The sequence below is a fragment of the Melozone crissalis genome, unplaced genomic scaffold (genome assembly GCF_028551555.1).
Source record: "Melozone crissalis strain CALT ecotype California unplaced genomic scaffold, PUWL_Pcris_2 ptg000016l_1, whole genome shotgun sequence".
NCBI lineage: Eukaryota > Metazoa > Chordata > Aves > Passeriformes > Passerellidae > Melozone > Melozone crissalis.
The window spans coordinates 15,644,402-15,666,442 of NW_026535794.1; the positions used below are offsets into that span (position 1 = coordinate 15,644,402).

At 37.9% G+C, this 22,041-nt stretch overlaps 1 protein-coding gene across 4 annotated transcripts in view; it reads left to right on the forward strand.

The window, feature by feature from the left end:
• ZNF438 (zinc finger protein 438) overlaps positions 1 to 22,041 on the forward strand; it is a 52,097-nt gene that overhangs the window by 21,731 nt on the left and 8,325 nt on the right. For 3 of the 4 annotated variants that reach the window (XM_054273483.1, XM_054273481.1, XM_054273482.1), the window contains 2 exons: positions 10,321 to 10,377; positions 20,302 to 20,406. In XM_054273483.1, the coding sequence (XP_054129458.1) occupies positions 10,350 to 10,377; positions 20,302 to 20,406 (133 nt within the window). In that variant the 5' untranslated portion in view covers positions 10,321 to 10,349. The remainder of the gene's footprint in view (positions 1 to 10,320; positions 10,378 to 20,301; positions 20,407 to 22,041) is intronic. The other variant, XM_054273484.1, reaches the window with a different exon arrangement.

Below are 22,041 nucleotides of genomic sequence, written 5' to 3' on the forward strand. Positions count from 1 at the left end.
CTAGCTACATCTGGAATGTTTGTGTCTATTTAACTTCTACTATTTGTATTAAAAAATGTATGTATACCAGATTGACTAGAAAATACACTCTATTGTGTTCTGATTGTTCTTAAAGTAAATGACACATTAGTCACTTCAGCCCAGCAGTTGCTTTTTCAGTTGGGTCAGAGCTCTGGGAGCTCCCAACCAGGGAATTGTGACATTCCATGCAGGAGAATCCATCAGAGTGGTGACAGTCCTTTCCCAGAGAATGAGAGGGATGTGACCGAGCGCAGAATGTGGGTGAGCAGTTGAACCTCTGTGCTGGGGTCTGTATGGATCAGTCTGGGCCCAGCAGCAGGGAGGGCAGATGCTGCCTCTGCTGCCTGTGCTCAGCTCTCAGCTGGGCTGTCACTTCCCTGGCTGCTGCTCTCGTGAGGCTTCCAGAGCTGTAGTTCACATCTTCAGCTGTGGATGTTGAACTGCCCTTAATTATGCAAGATAATTTTGAGTGCAATGGTTGCATGTTGGGAATTCTTTTTATCTGCAAGTATAAAATTTACACAATATTCTTTAACACTTAAGGCACCTACTGTGACAGAATTTATATAAAATGTGACCTTTTAATTTTTGCACTAAATTTGGAACTCTGGGTTTTATGAGGGTGGTTCAGCGAGATTATGTTCTAATTTGTCAGCTTACTATTTGATGATTCTTCTAATGCAGAACAGTTTATTATGTGCTTGGGAGGCAGTAAAGGTGGAAGCTGCTTATGCTAGTCATTAGATTTTTACAGGATTTTTAGGTATGACCTGTTAAGCACATATTCCTTTCTGGTGAGTAGGATTGTGTTTGGGAAACATAAGATACAACTCACAATTGAGCAATGTTTTTAATGTTGGGTATTTTTTTAAAAAAATCCAACTATTGTATTTGCATTTCTAGTTTTAATGGCATATGTGTTCTTGAAGTGTACTGAACAGTCAGCTATCCAGAAAAAAACCCATCCTTAGCCCTGGCACAGTCTGGGCTAGCACTATTACAGGCAGAGTTTGGGGTCAGAATCAGTGTAGCAGCATAACAGTTGAAGCAGTTCTTAGTACAACATCTGATTCCTTACCTGGAGTATTTTTTTAATACAGGGCTATCTGCAAGGATCAGTTGTGCCTCATGCTGAAATGAATTCTACTACTTCAGTAAAACTTAGAAGTTGCATTTGTGTTTAGCTGAAGAAAACAGGCTTCTTCCTTCAACATAAGTCACTAAATAGTTCAGTGTATAATTCAAATTAAGAGCTTTTTTTGTTTGTTAGGCCTTAGAATTTAGTTTGCTTTAATGGTCTTAAGCATGTGGCCGTATTAGTTTTTTTTGATGCTAATACCATTTTCCTGTTCTTTGTTTCAACTTCTGTCTTAGGAGTTTGAATTCGTGTTAGAGGTGAGCCCTTTTGAGAGGGAATTCAAACAGAAAGTCATCAATTGGTAGGCAGCTTGAATTTTAACTTCTTGGAAGTACATCCCATCTTGGCATAGGTCATTTATTGCTTGATTGAGCACAGTCGTAGTAAATGGATGTTATTTTTATTTTTTTATTTGTTAGTTCTTGAATGCTTGTTTTGCTTGGGTCTGTGAATACAATATATTGAACTTAAAAAACATACACTGCATTTTAGGAAGTATAGAGGATATTGCTGCACAAAATTTATAAATGCCACAATGTAGCTTTCTTGACCTTTTAAGAAACTTGTAATGGAAATTCTTAAAGAAAGAGCTGTAGATGATGCTCTTATTTGGTACCATGGCAAAATTGAGTACTGTGTTCAAGTTTGCAGCTGTAAAATCAGAAATAATTCCATTATTTTAGTCAGAATTGCAAAAGCAATTCACCTTGCAAAGCCTGAAGTGTTTTTTTGCTTTTTATCAGCTGTTGGTTTTTTTTTCTAGGTAGAATATTAACAGCATACCCAGACTATATGAAAATAATGAAACCCTATAGAAAATCCTTCTTGAATGACACAGGAAGTTTTATCAGAAAGATGCAGATTAGTGTTGAAGAAACCCAAAATAGTTCAGTCAGAAGAAGTGATTGACTATTTCGTGTTTAGTCTCTACGAAACTTCAGGGCCATCTGTGATTCTGTGAAGAATTCAGTATCACATTTCAAACTTAAATCAGTCAAAATTGTGCGGGTGAATGTCACTCTTAATCCTCTGATTATTAGTGGAATTTTTAGGGCTGTGTTTTCTGACACATTCAAATAAATGTTTTGTACGTGGTTATGTTTTGAGGTATCAAATAGCTCCAAAATATGTTAGGACTATTAAATTAAACAGAACTTGCTCTCCTTTCAGCTTTGCAGACCTTGTTCTTTCTATATTCTAAAATTAACAGAATCCTAAAGCTTTCACTGGAAGTTGTAACACTACTAGTAATAGCTTATTCTTCAAATGTTAAAGTAGAGGAAGATTAAAAAAAAATTAGTAAAATACAGCTAATGGGTCTTTTTGATCTTTCCTGTAGTCCTCTTCAATTATTTTGGTTGGTATCTTTGTATGTTAACCTCCTTCTGCTCTTTGAAATAATCTGGACTTCTCTAGTAAAAAAACTGGTTATTCATTAGGTAAATAAAAAGTATGTATGGCATTTTATTGTAAAATGACTTTATTCTCTGCCAATCTGAAGTTCTCTTTAATCCACCAGCATAACTAAATAATAAATAAGGGAGGCTTAGGTAATTCTGAGGTATGGTAAGAGTATTGCCATAGGAATTGATGGAACAATCTGTCCTATGTATGTGGACCAAATTTTGCTGTCATTTTCAGGCTACCCTTTTCTGTCAGTTAGTAAATACAATTTGATTTCTGAGAGGCAGTTGTTGATGTTTTTAAGAGTCATCCAGACAAAGCTGTAAGGCCAGTGTTGACCCTGTTTTCAGTGGGGAAGTTGGACAGGATGACCTTGTGCAGTTTCTGCCGACCTGAATGATTTTGTGAGTAGCTGTGTACACAGCCACAGATGTTTGTCTGGTTCTGTGAGGTTTTAGTGTAACTCCACTGAAATTGCTGTTTTAGTGTTTGTGATATTGTCTATCTGAAAAGAAAGCTAATGCACTGCAGCAGGTACACAGTGAGAGGTAAAATACGTAGTCAGGTGAAATCGGTAATTAATTAAGATCAAAAGCCAAAAAGTCTCAGAGTTTAATTAGGTATTACAAACTGAAAACCATAGTTGTGTGCTGCAGTTCCACTATGAATGACGCAATATATTGCTGACAGAAGTGTAAGATACACAGATTGTGTCTTAGGAAACTGCTGAGAATCCCAGCAAAGCTTCTAAGCAGTTTGGACTCAAGCAATAAATGAGTGCTTAATTAAGAACCAGGATAATGTGGTAGTGGGGAGGAACAGGAGTAGAAGGAATTGTGCTGTTTGAATTATAAAGTGAATTCTAGATTAGTCATTACCCACTAAGAATGGTACACATTTCTGTTTCTTGTTTTATTTTAAATATTAAGTTAATTTGAATTTAAATTGTAAGAACTGTGGGCAGCATAGATTTCATGTAATATGCTATAAAAATGAAATTTGTATTTTCCAGAACTATTTTTTTAGCTGTCCTAAGAGTCAAGAACAAAATCTATCCATTTGTATTGATTCGTCATTTCACAGTTACTTTCACACCAGTAACAACCAAGATTGTATTTTAAATCAGGAACTTTGGCCTTTTAATACAAGGTAATGGCAAAGATGTCTAACCCAGACATGGAACTTACTAAGGAAGACATAACATGGCAATCTGTCCTTTTAAATTGGAAATTTGGGAAAAAAGATGTTATTTTTTGACATTCAATGAATTGGCTAATATTAGGCATAATAGTGACCAGGCTCTTCTGAATTTTTTCAGAATGGAGTTGTTTTCTTAAATGGAAAATAGTTGAAGTTATTTATAGTCATAAAAACTGTTCCAGTACACTTTATTTTAATACACATAACATTTCATGAAATGAAGACTCAATATTGCATCTTCTTTAGCCTTCTCTTCTCCCAGTGTCTTTTTGAGAAATTTCACTTAAATACATTTTTTTCGCAGGTCCTTGAATTTGCTTTTTTGGAGGTAGTTATAGTTGTAAAATAATAATTAGCGAGACTGTATGCTAGTTTGGCCACAATAGTAGAAAATGTGTGAAACAACCACATTTCTTACAGTGTATGTGCTAGTCTTTGTTCATACAAGTAAAAAACCTCCAAGCTGATTTGAAAAGACTTATCTCCTCAAGAAAAGCAATCATTTTTCATTTGCCTGCTATTTTAAGCCGAACGTTGATGTTGCCCTATGTTGTTTCATAAATAAGCTTTTATTCTCAGCAACATGTTACTGAAAGTGGCATAGAGCCTGTCGTGTAGGCACAGTTCCACTCTGACAGATGGGCAGAGTGTAGGCTTGCCAGCCAACCATTCCCCACATCACCCAGCAGAGTATGAAGGGAAGCATTTTTGTCCAGGATTGCCACTGTGGCATTCAGTGCATGTAAGGCTTGAAGTTCAGGAAATGCGCTTGGGCTGGTCCATCTCACAGGATGACCAAAAGTTTAAAAATAGCCTGAGTTTTAGGTTCTGCTGGGTTTGTACTGATCTCTTTCTTTTTGTGGTTCTGCTGAAGTCATCTAATGGGCTCAGCCAAAAGAATTCTGCCATGGACGCGCATTTCTCCGTGATGAATTATCTAAGTATGGAAACATAAGCAGTGAGCAATTTCACACGCTGTTGTTTGTGACTACATGCATATCTCTTTGGGTATAGAATAGGAAGACTAGGATCTGAAACAGGATCAACTCCTGATGTAAAAATATGAAAAATAGAAAACATGGAGTAAATCAGACATTTGAGACTGAAGATGCGAATGGTGAAATGCAGAATATTTTTGCAGGTTTTCAGAAATGCAAATCAGCTGTTGCTTGGTTATTGGGATTTAGGATTTTGGAGGGGTTTTTATTTTTTAAACAAATTGGCTTAATGCCTTGTGCTTGATTTTTATAAAGTAGCCAAGCACTGCAGGCTTTTGGCAAATACACATGCTTGAACAAATGCTTTTGTGTGTTACGCTAGTCAGTCATTGTGTCTGTCATTTTTATCTTCCTCTCTATTTTTTCATAGCTTCAATGTTTTAATCTTTTATTTCAAGTCTAACTTGGCCTTTATATAACAAAGGATTTTCCCAACTTTCCTGGAAGCTGTGCTGATTCAATACTTTCAGGCTTTTTGGGGAACTTGGTTTCAGTTAAAAAGTTTCTAAATTATGGGAAATACTGTTTGCATGGCACTCATTTACAAGATGGCATGATATGTGAAAGAACAGGTGTGAAAAGTGAAGTGTATAAAATTGCTTTTGAAATGCAAATGGGCATTTCATGGGCTTCTGTCAGGACAATGTCTTTTCTAAACTGTAATAAGTATTTAATATTTCTTTTTAGCTGGATGCTTTCCTTCTGAAATTAAATTACATAATATTTCTTTACATGCTTAGTTTAAATTAAAATTCATAATTAAGCCTAATATAAAGTTACAAGATTTGATTTAATGCTTTCTTCTAGTGCCTGTACTAACGTACACTGTATTAGAAGGTGCAGTCGTCATTGAGACGCTTTGTTCTTTTAACAAAAGGTACCAAAAATAAATTTGGTTAGGGTCATAGTGGTCTAGTTTAATACTGTTATGATAATAAGTCCTATAATTACTTTCAGGTAGTTCTTCCTTCCCAGAGGATGAGGTTTTTAGTTTTGATATCTGCTTAAAGCATGAGGATGACAGTAAAATTAATGTCATAACCTTTACAGCCTATTTATCGCTTTCTCTGTAATATCCTAAAGGAGTTTGTGTAACATCTAAGATAAATGTCTTAGTATGGACAAGCATCGAATTAGGTTAATTGGGTTCAACTGATATTCATATTCAGTGTGTCTATCAGGACACCTGTTTCATATAAAAGACCTGTGGGTATCTTCCTGTGAAAATTGCTTTGAAATTATTACACGTATATGCTCTGCTTCCTTTGGATGTTAAAGACTGAGTTACAGTATGGGATTTTTTTTTCCAGTTTGCTTGCTATTTTTGCCTCTTAGGAATAATGAAATTTATCCTTTCATTCTCTGGTAACATGAGGAATAGTACAGGCATGATAGAGCTTATTTTATGGCATTAAGAGAGATTTTGCTTTCTAATTCTGTCCAGCTTCAACTCCACTTCACTTGAAATTCTTATAATAGATTTCTTTTCATCTCTGCGTAGTCAGCAGCAGATTTCCAGAAAACTTATTTGAGATCTGGAACACTGAGACTGAATGATTTTATTTAGGGCCTTACGGTAGAGTTATAAACTGAGCAAAACAAATTTTAAGATTATATAGAATTTTAAAAATCTTTATCATTTTGAGAAGCTCTCAGGTGGAGAAGAATTTATGATACTGGCAGATAGAAATTCATGTATTTGGAAAAAAACAGTATTGGATTGAAATATAACCAGAGAAGAGTGAAAAAACATTTGCCTCTTCAGTAGTCAATGAAAGTATCAGGACATACTGAATTATTAGTTGCTGACCAGCCTAAATCTTTTTCTGGATATAAGAATGTAAAAGGTTCAAAATTTAATTAGTAATTTTAGTTCTAAGTGTAGCTTTTTTGAACATCAGCATGTTTTTCTTTGTTTGGTTGGTTGGTTTTGGTTTTTTTTGTTTTAATGGGAAGTAGTCATACCAGACCAGATTTTTAGTGAAATGGGAAAAAAAACTTCCAAACCTGCTCAGGGCAGGCATAAGTAGTTTTGTGGTTATAATCTTCAAATTCTAAAAGTTTGATTCAATGTAATGTACCGAACTTTTTATTTAGACTGCATTTCCTGTTTAGGACATGCATAAAATGAGTGTAGACAATAAATATCTGTTAAACATGGTAGGGCCTAGCAGAAAAGTGTCAAAAACTGTCAGAGGAAGGATCAAAAAGACAGAATCACAACTGATGTATTTGAAAACAGTGTAAAACACAGATGGGACCAATGCACAATGTTTATGGTTTGCTTTGTAAACTATATTTAGTCAAAGAAAACATGCTTTAACACATAAGACATATAAGGATGGATAGAAAAAAATGGAGGGATAAGAATTTGTCCCGATTTCAGAATCTTGGACTCTTCAGTTTTTCCAAAAAGGGAGGGTACTTGATTACATATCTCCAAAAATAAAGTGTAGTGAAAGGTTCTTTCATATGACAACAATAATAAAAATACTATTCATGAATTGCTAAAAGAAATTATCAATGTTAATTGGAGAAATTATACTATTTTAAAATTATTATGATTATTATTAAGAGCAGGTGATCAATGTCTGTCAAATAAGGAGTGATTTTCTAAGTTAATACCATTACCTTGCTGCAGTTAGAGTTGAATTCAAATCAGAGATGCCTCTGGAAAATGTTTGGATTTATATGATTGAATTTCGTGTTGTAGTGTAGGGGTTTGTGAATGTGTCTGGGAAGAACATTGGAAAAATGTCTGGAGCTTCTATTTCCTATTGTATTCTAAGAACTGTTGATCTGTATCCTGAAGTCTGGTTTGTTGTCATTCTAAAAGTAGATAGTAACTATAGATGAGGCACCCTCCTAACATTATTTAATGCTCCCATACACAGGGAAAGACCATGGAAACCTAAAGAAAAAGGTGACTTTGAAATAATAATTTTGAGAAGCTTTATTTGAATATAATTTCTCAAATTATTTTTACAAGAATATGTGTTGCTTTAAATGTTTCAGTGTGTTTTGGAGTCCTGTAAATACTGAGGGGGGAGAAAAACTTTAGACTTTGATTCTCTGAAAAGCTGTTATTGATCAATATGGCCTTAGAGAAGGATGTCCTACAATGTGGGTGACAGAAGTTGGAAACCCACACTGATTTCTGGACATGTCTCACCATTCCAGAATTACATCAGTGTGGCCAATGTGTTCCATTCTTGGATGTGCAGAGGGAGCTGTCTGTATGTTCCCACAAGATCCATCTGCATTTAGATGAGCCAGTGTGTGTTTGGGTGCTGGGCCTGACAGCTCATGGCTTGGCTGCTCAAGTACCACGGACAGAGGCTCTCTGAGGCAGCTGGGGATCTGCTGATGGGCATCAGGAAGCCACTGCCAGGAGGTGCTGGTTGATGTACCAGCATGCATGTTAGCCATGGCTCAGGACAGAAGGTACAGGTGCCAGAGAGCTTCTCCTGTTTGCTGTGTGAGAGGTCTCCTCACAGCAGCCATGCTCAGTGTTCTTCTGTGCTTTTGATGCTGAGCTTCCTGAAAATGGAACTGGTTTTCCTTTTACTTTACTGCTACCTACAGAACCATCTTCTTCCAGAACCTCACCATTGCTTTTTGAGAGTCAGTTGCATGACAGTAAAGAAATATGTTCAAGGCTTATTTTGTTTGGGATTTACATCACTATTTGTCCTATGTATTCTGTATTTAAGCAAAACTAATCTTTGGTACTTCATGTGCTCAGAAGGTGTGTCTTGAGTGCATGTCTGGCATGTTCTTTATGTAAGGTTCTCCTGGCTGTTGAATTGGTCAGGAAAGTCAGCAATCTCCACATCTGTGCAGCTGGCTTTGTTTGTGGAAATATTGTAGATGTTCATTGGTATGAAAGCCAAGATCTGAGTAAATCCCCAAGAAGTTTTAGTTCCATCTGTGTCAGTCAATGGACTTTTCTGTTACCTTCCCGAAGCCTCTGGCTGCATCAGAACAAGAGCTTCATACCCTTTTTGATGTCTAACATGTTACTGGTGTTCAGTTGAACCAAACTACGATGCAGCCATTCCAAAAGCTAGGCCATTTTATGAAAAATAAATCTAAGTGGATAACAACAATTTTATATTGTCATGGTGTTATCCTGTGTCTTTCCTCCCTGACTGTTGAATCCCACTTCACCAGAGCTTGAACAGCACACTCAGCTGCCCTGGAAAGAAGCAGCCAACTCTTCATTTACTGGGCGGCCATTTGATGTAAAATGCATTTTGTCAAATGCAGTGCATCACATCTTGTTGTAAATACCAACAGCACATTCAGGACAGGTAGCAGTGTAATGTTTGGCTCACAAGAGCAAGGTAGTAGCATTGTAGTCTTCATTGTAGCATCCATGGAGGATTCTGCTGGTCAGACAGTTGTGTGGGATCCGTGCAGTCACATAGGATCACAATGATTCGGGTTGGAAGGGACCTTAAAGGCCCCACTGAGTCCCAAAGCCCTGCCTGGGCAGGTAACCTGCTAGATCACATTGCTCAAAGCTGCATCCAGCTTGGCCTTGGGGAGGCGTTCATGGCTTCTCTAGGAAAACTGTTCCAGTGCTTCACCACCCTTACAGTAAAGAATTTCTTCCTAGTATCTAATCTAAACCTATCCTCTTTCAGTTTAATGCCAATACCCCCTGTCCTATCTGCAGATGCACTTGTAAAAAGTCCACTCCAGCTTTTCTGCTGGCTGCCTTTAGGTACTGGAGGGTGCTATAAGGTCTCCTTGGAGCCTTCCATTCTTCAGACTGATCAGCCCCAGCTCTGTTTGCATAGAGAGGTGCTTTAGCCCTGTGATCAACACTGGGGCTCTCCTCTGGATCCTCCCCTACAGGTCTACATGTTTGAGGGGAAATGATTGCTTAACCCTATATTGTCTGTGCTTCTTCAGAATGTATTGCCATGTTGTGTTGGGATTTTAGCTGACTAGAGAATTGGAAAAGTACAAGGCCGTGGCTAATTTCAAGTCCTGCACCTGCAAGATAGCGTGTCCTTGGGCCTAGCTGTAGTATGATAACAAATAATGAAAGAGACATGAGAAAAGAGAGATGTAACCCCTGAGGAATGGGGAAGAGCTGGTGTTGTGGTGTGGCCAATGGATGGTGTAAATTACAGAATATTCATGAGCTTATTACTTGCTGTATAAGTGTCTGATGCTCTCCTCAATAAATGGAGCTTGCTGATCTCATATTGAGCCCCGAGTTTTCCCTGCACCCAACAAATGGCTCATCCCTGACAAACGGATCATTCTGCAACAACGTTGGGATTCATGACTGTCCTCTTTCCTAGCTTTAAGAAGGTTGTTCAATCACAAGAAGCCTAAGTTAGTAGAGTTGAAATATGGAGAGCACATATAGGGGTCCAAAGAAACCCTTGGCTTAAATCTCTGGTGGTGTTTTCATGAGCGCTGTGGATGTATTTGGATCCATTCTGAAATGCAATCTGGAAACTATTGCTATTGTCCTGTTCATTTTTTTTGTTAGTTTGTAAAAAATTATCAGAGCTTCTAAGTATCTGTATTTCTTTCTAGGAACATTGTCGTAACTGTTAAAGGGCATAATGCAGAATCCGTTAACAGTTTCTGCAGGTATGGTATGCTTTCTATACTTTATCTAGAAACTAGATGCTTGTGGTTCAAAATGTGGAAAAAATATCATCATTATTAATCACTGTATTACTTGTGTCTAGTATTCTGCTGTGGTATGATTTGAAAAAAAAAGCCATTACTGCAGCATTTATCACGTTAAACAATTACAATAGCTAAAAGTGTATTCTTCTTTAGGGCTTTGCTAATAACTGTTAACACCTGAAGTGCATAAATCTGCTTCTTCTTTGATTCAGCAGAATTAAGTATTCAGGTTTTATTAATTTTTTTAAAATCTTCATATATTTGAAAATCCCTGCTATATTTGATCCCCATATTAAATGGGGTTAAATCTATCTGAAAATTATGCTACACTGTTAGCAGAAATAGGAGGAAACATTAACTTGGATTTTTTTTAATGCCTTTTCTTCAGCATTCCCATCCTTACTAATTTTTTTGTGTGTTTAGTTCTTTCTTCTATGTGGTTTCTTCAAAAGTTGTCTTTCATTTGATTTAGTTTTCACTAGGGTTGATGTCTTGATTTTTTTCCCCTCTGTTATTAGTAAGGGTATTTATGTATTCTCAAGCCTCTAAATGTGTAGCTGTAACTTCAGTTTCCTTTCTCTTTTGATCTGTGTCTCAATGCTAATGTTTAAGTATGATTTTAACATGGATGTCATTTTTAATGATACTTAAATGTGAGTGAATGTTTGATGGGTATGACATCAGCTCTAATGGACCTTTCAGAACCATTGCTGGTTGTCAGTTAAGTTTCCATTGTTAGTACTTATGTTAATTAGGAATAGCACTATCTATTACTTTATTTGAAGCCTTGAGCTTTTACTGTCATGTAAGTTTATACTTTACCTGTTTTGTGAAGACTGAGTATTTTTATGATGCTTTAATAATTCTGAGAAGCTGTTCCAGAAGCATGTCATTCTGATTGATCTTAGTTGATGAGTTCTGTGTCTCTTGGGACTATTCTTTCAAGGAAGACAGTACTTCCTGTTGGGTAAAGCTGCCCACCCCAGAGTGTGCTCTACATTCTCATACTTGTGACTAAAGTACTCACTTCTAAAACTTAAAAGCATTAATTTAATTTTTTCTTTAAGTAACAGGAATTTGACCCTGTTTATAGTCTTACGTTAAAGACATCTCTGAATAGTAATAGAATAGAGACTGTGAAGCTGGATGTAAACTTCAAATTGATTAAGCATTTGCTTTGAAATTTTTTTGAAGGCTTTTTCTTTTTTCTCCTAAATCAAAGTCCATTCCAGTCAGTATCCTGTTACTGACTTGTACCCAGAGGGAATGGTAAAGCTCACTTGGAAGTGAGCTTCCATGTTAGAAGTCACAGAATCACAGAATAAGCTGAGTTGGAAGGGACCCACAAGGATCACAGAGTCCAACTCCTGGCCCTGCACAGCACCACCCCCAAGAGTCGCACCATGTATATGAGAGCATTGTACAAACACTTCTTGAATTCCATTGGGCTTGGTGCTGTGACCACCGCCCTGGGGCGCCTGCCCCATGGACTAACCACCCTTGAGTGAAGAACCTTTTCTGGATATCCAACCAAAACCTCTCCTGACACAACCTCAGGCCATTCCCTCATGTCCTGCCACTGATCACCAGAGCAGAGATCAGTACCTGTCTCTCCTCTGCCCCTCACCAGACTGCAGTGAGGTCTCCCCTCAGTGTCCTCCTGCCCAGGCTGAACAGACCAAGTGATCTCAGCTGCTCCTCACACGGCTTCCCCTCAAGGCCCTGCTCCATCTTTGTGGCTCTCCTTTTTATGCTTTCTGGCAGTTTCATATCTTACTTATATTGTGGTACCCAGACCTGCCCCCAGCACTCGAGGTGAGGCAGCCCCAGCTCAGAGCAGAGCAGGACAATGCCTCCCTTGCCCTGCTGGCCATGCTGTGCCTGATGCGCCCCAGGACAGGGTTGGCCCTCCTGGCTGCCAGGGCACTGCTGGCTCAGGTTCAGCTTGCCAGGGACCAGGCCCCCAGGTCCCTTTCCATGGCTCTGCTCTCCAGCCTCTCATTGCCCAGTCTGTCCATACACCCAGGGTTGCCCCATCCCAGGAACAGAATTCAGCACTTTGCCTGTTGAATTTCATGTGGCTGGTGGTTACCCAGACCTCTAATTTGTCCAGATCTCTTTGCAGGGCCTCCCTAGATCATGACCAGGAGCGATATCAGTGTGAAATGATGATACTCTACAAACACTTTAGTCTCCGTATATTTTTTTACTATGATACTTTTCTGTCCTTATATCAAGTACCACTTGTGTCTTAAATGTAGCATTTTCAAAACATGCAGGGTATTAGTAATTTGTGATGATTTATGTACAGCTCTTATGTTGGTACATTTCTTACAAATAAAACTTTCAGAAATAGATTAGATTGGAAATAGAACCTATCCATCAGTTGCATTCCATGTGGCATATTTGTCAGTGTTTCTGTACTTGGAGTGTGCTTGTTATTTTTCAGTTAAGTATGGAAGTAATGATTAGTGCAAGTTCTTTGAGTGACAGCTAAACACTTCACTGCTGCCATTTGTCATGTAATAGCAGGTGTTCTGTAATTTAATCCGTACTCCTTCAAGACATCTGTATTTTTCTCAGTTTTAAAATATTTTTTAAGAAGCGTGACTATCTTTTAAGTAGCAAGCAATTGTAACACCGTATTCAATTAGATGCACTTTTCTGAACAATAAGTATTGAACTTGTCAAATTTTATTTCTTCCTCAGGATTATGAAATTATCATTTCATTCATATGACAACATATGACATGATAATAATCACTGAAGTATTATATTTGACTATTCACACTCATGTTAAATATTTACCATTGAGCAGGTGTTGGTATTTTTTATAATGCTCCATCATGGCATACAATACCACTGTGCCTTAGTGAACTGAAATATCGTTGGCATTGTCAGATTTTCTAAAATATTTTTGTTAAATGACTCTAACATGAAAGAACTCTGTATCTCAGACAAATATTTTGCAAAATATAAGGCTGTCCTGGTTTGTTTATCTAATATGTTTTGTCTTTTTAAAATATCCATTGGAAAATGGTATCACACACTAAAGTAATAGTTTTGTCCTTCAAGTATGTTTAATTTAGGTTTTTTAGAATCATAGGTCAAGTGTGGTTTTGCACATTTTGTATCCATGTTAGTATGGTGTATGGTGCTGGGAGATCTCAAACTTCCATTAGCCTTGTAAATGTGTTTCTTAGCATCAGCTCTCACTTTGCTGGAACCCCTGCTGCCTTTGTATCATTAACATAAATGCAGGTGCAAATAGCATTTATGTACTTTGATAGAAAGCAGTTGGAGACGTTTCACTGTGGGACACGACACTTTCAGATTGTGTACATCTGTTCAAATAATGTATCCAAGCCAGTGACATGAATGCAAGGATAAAAACATCTGCCCCTGAGACCATTTGCCATACAGCAGATGCTTGCATCTTTATTTATGCAGATGGTTTGTGTGATGAGCTGAGCAATGATGAAAGCGAGAAAGTTTGACAAAGATTTCAGGGTATTCCTTGGGATGGGAAAATCTGTTGGTAACAGTGCTTTGGTTTTAAATGTCTAATGAAAGAAGAACATCTAGTGTAAATAGTGGTGGTTCTAGTAACGTGGACGTGCCATTTCAGGCATTGACCAGATTAACACAAGGTCAGTAAAGTTTTTTTTTTTTTTTAATCTCAGGCACAATAATTGTACTGCAGTTATAGAAGATGTTAATAGAATTTATTACTTTCAAATGGGAAGGCTCAACTGCTTAGCTTTAGGCTGCTCTCAAGTTATACAAAACAGTGAATTGACTGAAGAGTTTGCAGAGGTAGAATGTTTTGGAAAACCGAGCTAACTCATCACAAAGTTGTTCAGAGGTTGGATGCGGTTCTGTACCTGATTCTGTGTCTCGGGGGATTTTTCAGGACAAGCTGTATTTAACATTACAAAATATTAGGCAAATGATTAGGCCTGTGTGTTGTTTGGAACTGCCAGTGGGGCAGGGCCCACTGTGAGCCGCGGTTGAGCCGGGCTGGCCCCGGCGGGACGGGCACCGACTCCCTCTGCTGGCTCCGCTCCGGGCTCGCTGTGCGCCCTCACGGACACGGCAGCGCCGGGCTCGGGCGCACGGCCGGCCAAGGGCACCATCCTCTCCTTCCCATCCTCTCCTTCCCATCCTCTCACTGCCAGGCCTTCTGATGCATTATCACCTGTCAGCAGTGTGTGTATTCCACTGTTCTTTACAGCACATCCAGCCCCTTCTCATGAGAACCAGCTCTGCCTTTAAACAGCATGGTGGCTGGCATGAGCGAGCTAGCGATGTCAATAAGCATTGCAAATAATTGTAATTATGCACTGGGGGAGGAAAACCAGTCAGATACTGTAATGTAAATTGTTTTCTGCTGCATCCTACTGCCAGTAAGGTCAGCAGCAAGTGATAATTTTTTATATTAGGAAAACTAATGTTTGCCTAGCTAGGACCATAGTATTTCAGAAGATGTTTTAGTTTTCTTATGCTATGCAGAGTCACGTCTGTCTTTGAAAAAAGATACATACCTATTTGAATCACTGTGGAGATCCTTTAATTTTTATTTTAGTTTTAATCTTCAGCAGAATTAACTACAGGTAGCAATGTTATGTGTATCTCAGCCAGAGCTGGAGAGTTTTTCTGAAGAAATCTGGCTCCTGAAGAAAGAAAAGGGGGCACATTTAGAGCAAACAAAAACCTTAGATAGGGATTTCCCATTCAAAACTTAGACCACTTAGGTAATTTTCAGTGAAATTATCAATGTAAAAAATCCCCGAGAAGATACTCTCCAGCTATCCTTGGCATTTAACAATTTTTCCTTTCCTTGGAGAGTGATAAATTTGTGTATAATTTATAACAGAGGACTCGAAATAGTCCAAGCCGAGACTGACAGTCTTTTGATCCTCTGTTCATGAGGGAACATTTTTGAGGTTTGTACTACAGAAGTCACCATGCAGATGTTTTTAATGCCTCAAGTAAAATATGGTTGCTATATTGAGGCAAAGTGGCAAATTAATTGTTATCTCTTGCATACAGTCTTTCTTTAGAAAAAAGTGCACTGATTCTCACAAAAAAAAAAAAGTACTCTTTAACAGGAATAAAACTTTTGCTTTTTTGTTGTGTTCTCTTTTGTTTGCATGTCAGTATTGAAAAATATTAAGTTTTTGGAATAGTAAGAGGCCTAATTCCCTTACTGAAGTGAGACATGCATGTCCCAAAGAGGGTTGAACTCTCAGTAAGATGTAGGTATGTTCTCTTTTTTTGAAAGAAGAGCAAAAATCTAATCAGAAATTATTTTATGATTTTATTTATTAAATGATTCTACTTGACCTTTTCACACTGCATAGTTTTTGAAGAATTTTGCCTTCATTTTTTAGCAGTCTTGGTAGTTACTGTTTCCTGTACTTAATAGAAAATAAGTCCATTAATTACTACTTACATGAGGCATATTGAAATTTTGTCTATGCTGATTTGATCTTGATAGACCCTTTAAAAATAACTTTACATTGATAATAAACTTTACATTGATAAATTTACAGTGGATGAATTACTGTTTAGGTCCATATCTTTCCTGAAGCTCACTAAAAGAAATATCCACTGGCAATTCTCTCAGGAATTTTGAAAAATCCAATTTCAGGTGTTTATCTCCACTTTCTAAAGTACCTGATTTATATTTGCAATGCTGTTTGGGGGTTATGAATTACTGGTTTATGACCAATGCTTCCATTACCTCTTTCAATTATTTTCTGAACAATTAGTTCCCCCAAGTGGCTGCATCACTGCAGCCTTGCTTTGCAAATCTTCAGGGATGGTGTCCTCTTTGGAACAGAATGACTGAGCAAAACCAACAAAGATAACCACTGGACTTGCAGTGATAGCAAAATAATTTCCATTCTACTCACTTGCATCCTGTCAGATCACCAAGGTTTCTAGATGATGCCCACTTTGAGGCTGACATGGTTGCTTGCTGAAACTAGCAGAGGCATAAAGAAGCTGAAATACAGTCTTTGATGATCTATCTAACAGTCGGTCTCCAAAAGAAGTTCTGTGCTCAAATAGGAATTAAATTCAATCATTTATTTGTGTGGTTGCAGAGGCCAGGCACCATTTTGAGCCCTTAGTTCTTATACTGCCATAGTCAGAAAAGTCTGTGTAGTTTCTTCAGCTGTAAAGGTGGAAAAGGTTATTAGTAATTACAGATGCTTTATGTCTAGCTTTCTTTATGCCAGTTTTTATTTCTTGATATGAAAATATTTTGATCTGCTTAAGACCTATTAATTTTGTTGACCTTAATATGAAATGAGTAGCTTATCACTTGAAAGGCTGTGCCTTCAAAAAATGGAAAGCTTTTAAAGTTCACAAACACTGCATGAGAGGTGCTAAAAAAGCATTTAGATCTGCTAGTAAATGTATTTTAAATTCACTGCAAAAGTGTCTAAAAATCTCATATGTATATGTATTATGACTCTTAGGAAAGACTTTGGAGACTTTCTTCCTTTATACAGTAGCACAAAAAAGGCTTTTTATAATAGGAGGTTGTGTTAAGCCATGCATTGCCATACATTATATATAGGAAGCTGCTTTTGAATAGTGATTTACCTATAGTGATTTACCTATAGTGATTTACCCAAAGTAATGTACCTATAGTGATTACCTGTAGTGATTTTTGAATAGTGTGGATTGCCTCAAAGCTGTTGGCCACTTGTTCCCTGCAGAAATAGTATTTAATACATATTTTAAAAGTTATTTGTGATGGGACGATACAAAGATCCATGAAATATAAATCTATGAGAAATGAAAAATTATATCTTAATTATTCCTGTTGCTAATGGTGCTAATATAGTGACTAAATTTCTCACAATGTGTTAACTTGTGTTTAACAAGTCTGTTTTAGTATGGGTATTTTTTATGTTATACTTTTCTCTGGGGACAGAGGTACTGAAGCTGAGATGCTGGTGAGAGTGATGGGCAGGTAAAAAATTTCTTCCTTGTATCTAGTCTGAATCTACTTTATTTTAGTTCAAAACCATTGTGCCTTGTCCTGTTTCTGCAAGCAACGTAAAAAAGCATCGCTGTCTTTCTTTTCAGCCCATTTCAGGTATTTCAGCCCATTTCAGGTATTGTAAGGCCCCAGTTAAGTCTTCTTGGAGCCTTCCCCAGACTAAATAACCCCATCTCTCTCTCAGCCTTTCCTCATACAAGAGGGGTTCCATCCTTCTCATCATTTTTGTGGCCCTACTCTGGACTTGCTCCAGCAGGTCCATGTCTTTCCTGTGCTGAGGGCCACAGGGCTGGTGCAGTGCTCCAGGTGGGTCTCAGTAGGTCAGAGCAGAGGGGCAGAATCCCCTCCCTGCCCTGCTGCCCACGGTGCTCTGGATGCAGCCCAGGACACTCTTTGGGCTGGGAGTGCTCGTCTGCAGCTCACAGTCAGCTTTTCATCCACCAGTACCCCCAAGTTCTTGGCAGCGCTACTCTGAATCTCTTTGGCCCTGCCTGTATTGATGCCAGGGACTGTCCTGAGCCATGTGCAGAAACTTATGAGCTTCCCATGGGGCCACTTCTTGATCTTGTCCAGGTGCCTCGGGCATCCCATCCTCCAGGTGTGCCAGCTGCACCTCTCTGCTTGGTTTTGCCTGCAGACTTGCTGAGGGTGCACTGAATGCCATTGTCTGTATGGACCCAAGGGACACCACGTGTCACCCACCTCCATGTGGGCATTGGGCTGTTCTCCATGAGCATCAGCCAATTCCTTATCCATCCAATAGCCAATATCAACAGAGTCTGTTCCTCTCCAATTTAGAGAAAAGGACTGTGTGAAAGGCCTCTCCTCTGTACACTTTCAAACAACAGAGGAAAGCAATTCTGGAAGCTGAGAAAGTAGTGTAATCTAATTTCTTTTTCTTAAGTTATGTTAGACCTGGATAAACTTTGGCATATATTAATCAATATATGGTTAATTGTGCAGGAAGAATGTTTCAGGCAAAAACAAAAGACTAAATTAGAGAGGAAACTGGAGAACTTCTTAAATGCAAACTATATACCCATGATCTTGGATTACTGTATGACTTACCTCTGCAAGGTGACAGTTTATACTAAAAATAGTTGTAGCTTATTCCCATGCTGAAAAACGCCACCAGAAATTTTAATGTTAAACATCCTCTTTAATGGAGTCCAATTAATGTAAAAAAAAAGTGAACCTTTGTTATTTCAATGTGCTCTTCTGCTAAGAAGAGTCTTTTGGAGACAATTTAAGCAATCCAGAAAGTATTCCACTGCTCACAGAATTTCTTGAAATGCTCTATAATCCTAATCCCTTAAAATAATAAATTTGCACAGTCTGTAAAGAGGACTTTCCTAAATTATAAAATGCTTATTGCACAACTAGCAAATCACATTTATGCTTAAATCAGATTTAATTATATATAGCTTTAAAGATACAGCTTAAAGCTTCTAGAATTTTAACAAATTATTTTATTCCTCCTTTGGAACACCAGAATAAGTTTTGTAAGTGTATTTGCACATTCTGTATCTTAGTGTTTATGTGAATGATCTACAGAGCTTTTCCAATCTTGCATTAAAATACTTTGTTGTATTATTTGTTTTTCTATGCCAGTTTAAATTGCACAAAAACACTCTTATGTAAACATAGTTACATTACTCTTTAAAAAATCAAGTACTAAAAAGGTAAGAAATGTGAGATTCCTCTTTTGGCCTAAATGCTTCTCCTTTCCACCTCATGTGTAATGTTGGTTCCCAGTCTTAAGTCTGCATTTAATTCCCATATCCCACTCTGACTCTTTGGCCTGGACACTTTTCAAGTCTCATTTCTAGCCTTGTGCTTTTTCTGCTTGCCCTGTATATTCTCCTGTTTCCCTTCCACACTGTCAGCTCTGCAGTTCAGAGATAAGGAGAGGCCATTTCCTTTTCCCAGCTTGGGTGCTTGGACCTAAAGCCATAGTTCAGGGAGAATCCAGCCCAGCCTGAGCAGGAGCACATTCAATAGGATGTAATCATTGGAAGAGTTAGCTGCTTGAAGTATGTACTGAACACATGCCCAGAGTCCAGAGCTTTGCCTAATTTGGGTAGTTTTCACAGATCAAAGAGACATTGCTGTGTCACATATGAAGGTCTTCACCTGATGCACAGATGTGTCACTAGATTTTTTTTTTCTTTCCTTTACAATTTTTTTATGCAGCCATACTGAGAATGGCTGGTATTTTCTGTTGAAATTAATTTTAGAAAATTTTCTGAATCAAATACCCAGAACATTCCAACCAGGTAATTATTATTAGCAAAGGTAAAAGCAACTGCAAATTAATTGCTGTAGTGTATAGAGCTGGAAACTCATGGTTTCTAGGCTTTATTACGGATCTCATTTTGTACAGGTGTTTGGCAAAACTGCTTTTGAATAAAGAAGTCCAAATTCTGTTTTCTATAATATCTGCAGTTTATTTGTATGGAATCATGGAAAGTGTAAATGAGCATAGAATTTAGCCCCTGTATTAAAATTACTCAATAAAGCTACTGAATCTTCATTTTTTGAAGCATTTTGTTTTGCTGCTGTTGACTGTCTGCCATGACACTGAAGCTAAACCATCCCATCTGTTTGCCACATTAACCAGCTTTACTCAGTTATTAAGCTATCACCTTGCATTTGGCATGTAACATATTCAATTTTAAAGTGTATTTTGAGGAGAGAAAAATGGCAAAGAGCAAAAAGCCATAGTTTTCTTAATGCATTAATTGCAAGTTAATGTTTTATTAACATTTTATATTGTCTTTTTCTGGGTTTTGTAGGTTTTGGGGGTTTGGTTGTTTTGGGTTTTTTTGTCCTGGTATCTATTTATAACTGAAGCACTTTTGCAGGTGGTGTTTTTTTGCATGCTAATCCTGCAGAGAAACATTGTGTCCAACAAAGTATGCTGGGTCAGCAAAAGCAAGAAACTTGTGCTGGAAAGACAGTATCCACAGGTATTTAGTGTGTATGGAGATTTGGCAAAATGAATGATAAACTATCATTGGCAGAAAAAGATCTGATGTTGTGTGTTAGACAGTTGTACATTTTTTTCTTTCCCACAGAAAAGATACTCTTCCTTTCAAAGTCAGCAAAAGACTCAGCAGTATTAATATGCATTGAATACTCATTAATCTTCATCTGTATTCTGCCTTGTCCTTCAAAACAAGATTATTCTTTTTTTTGAATTCTTTTCTTCTCATATGTCAATTCCTACACAAATACATATGTGCACAACTGAGGTAGATCTACAAGGATTATTTAAAAAATGAACACTATTACTCAGTGGTTTCTGTGGTGTCTATTTGGTGGTTATTTTCAAAATTGACCAGATAGTACTGAAAATTAAATTTCTTCTGATATATTCTATGGCATCTGAGTTCAGCAATGTTGTGTGCTTTACATAGGGAACAGACTAAAGGAAGTCCATTAAATAAGGCAGACTAGGCTGAGGTAGACCAGACTTGGATGATTTGGGAAGGCAGGGGAACCTTGAACAAGCAGCAACCCATGGAAACTCCATTTCCTCCAGAGGAGTCTTCCCAGCATGGATCTGTCAGAGAATTTAATGCATCATTGATTTTTGTGTTGGTGTGTCAGTGTCCACTTCTATACAATTTTAAGGTTCTTTAGAAGGGATGAAAGCTTATGACATCCTGCAAGTATCTGAGGGATTTGATACTTGCAGGTCCTAGCATGGGAACCATTAATCTTTTAACAGAGACTTTTAAAGTAAATAGGTTGAACTGCATTTGCTTTAGCCTTGTGTGTAATTATTTAAAAGTGTCTACCTGTTTGCCCCACCTTCACACTCATGTGAAAGACTGAGGACACAGCAGTTAAAAATGAGCTTCACATCCTTGAGATATTAAATCTAATGCTTTCATTTATTTCCTTTGTTATTAATGAGAATTTTAAAGAAAGTATAAAAATTGTTGCCTTCCAGTGAAGGATTTGCAGATTTACTTGTGGAAAGAATGTTGTCTAAAATGAAGGACCATCCTCATAAATGCCATTGCAGAGCCTCCCTTAACTGAAACTTCCCCATCTTAGGTGAAAGACTTCATGGGATTGCATAGGCACCAAGGCTTTTCCTCAGGTCACAGATGACAAGTTAAAATGAGTCCTTTGAATCAGAGACAGAAATAATTTGGAAGAAATGGAATGCCCCTGAGAGATGCACATGAGGTTTCCAAGCTGCCTTTGCACAAGCCAGTCAGCCAGAGCATATTCAAGTCCTTCAGTGTGGTGAAGACATGAATTACTATAGCTCTTGCTGTGTGCAAAGGGAGTTGTGGAAACTTCACCAACTATAAATGGAAAACAGAATTTTGGTCACTGATGATAGTTGTATGCTCTGGGTGGGGTCAGTAGAACCTCCAGTCTGAATTGACTGGCTGCTTTCTCCTGGTCCAAGATGCTAAGTAGTCTTGCACCAGTTCTTCCAATTAGCTTTCCCAGTCTGCAGGCAAAATGTTAAAATGTTATCAGAGCCTGGAACTAGTCTGCATCTAGCCCTGCTCTATATTTAGGCACTGGCTAAGCAGCTTAACTACAGTAGCTGTGTTGGAGGGCAGGGAAGTGCAGAGTTG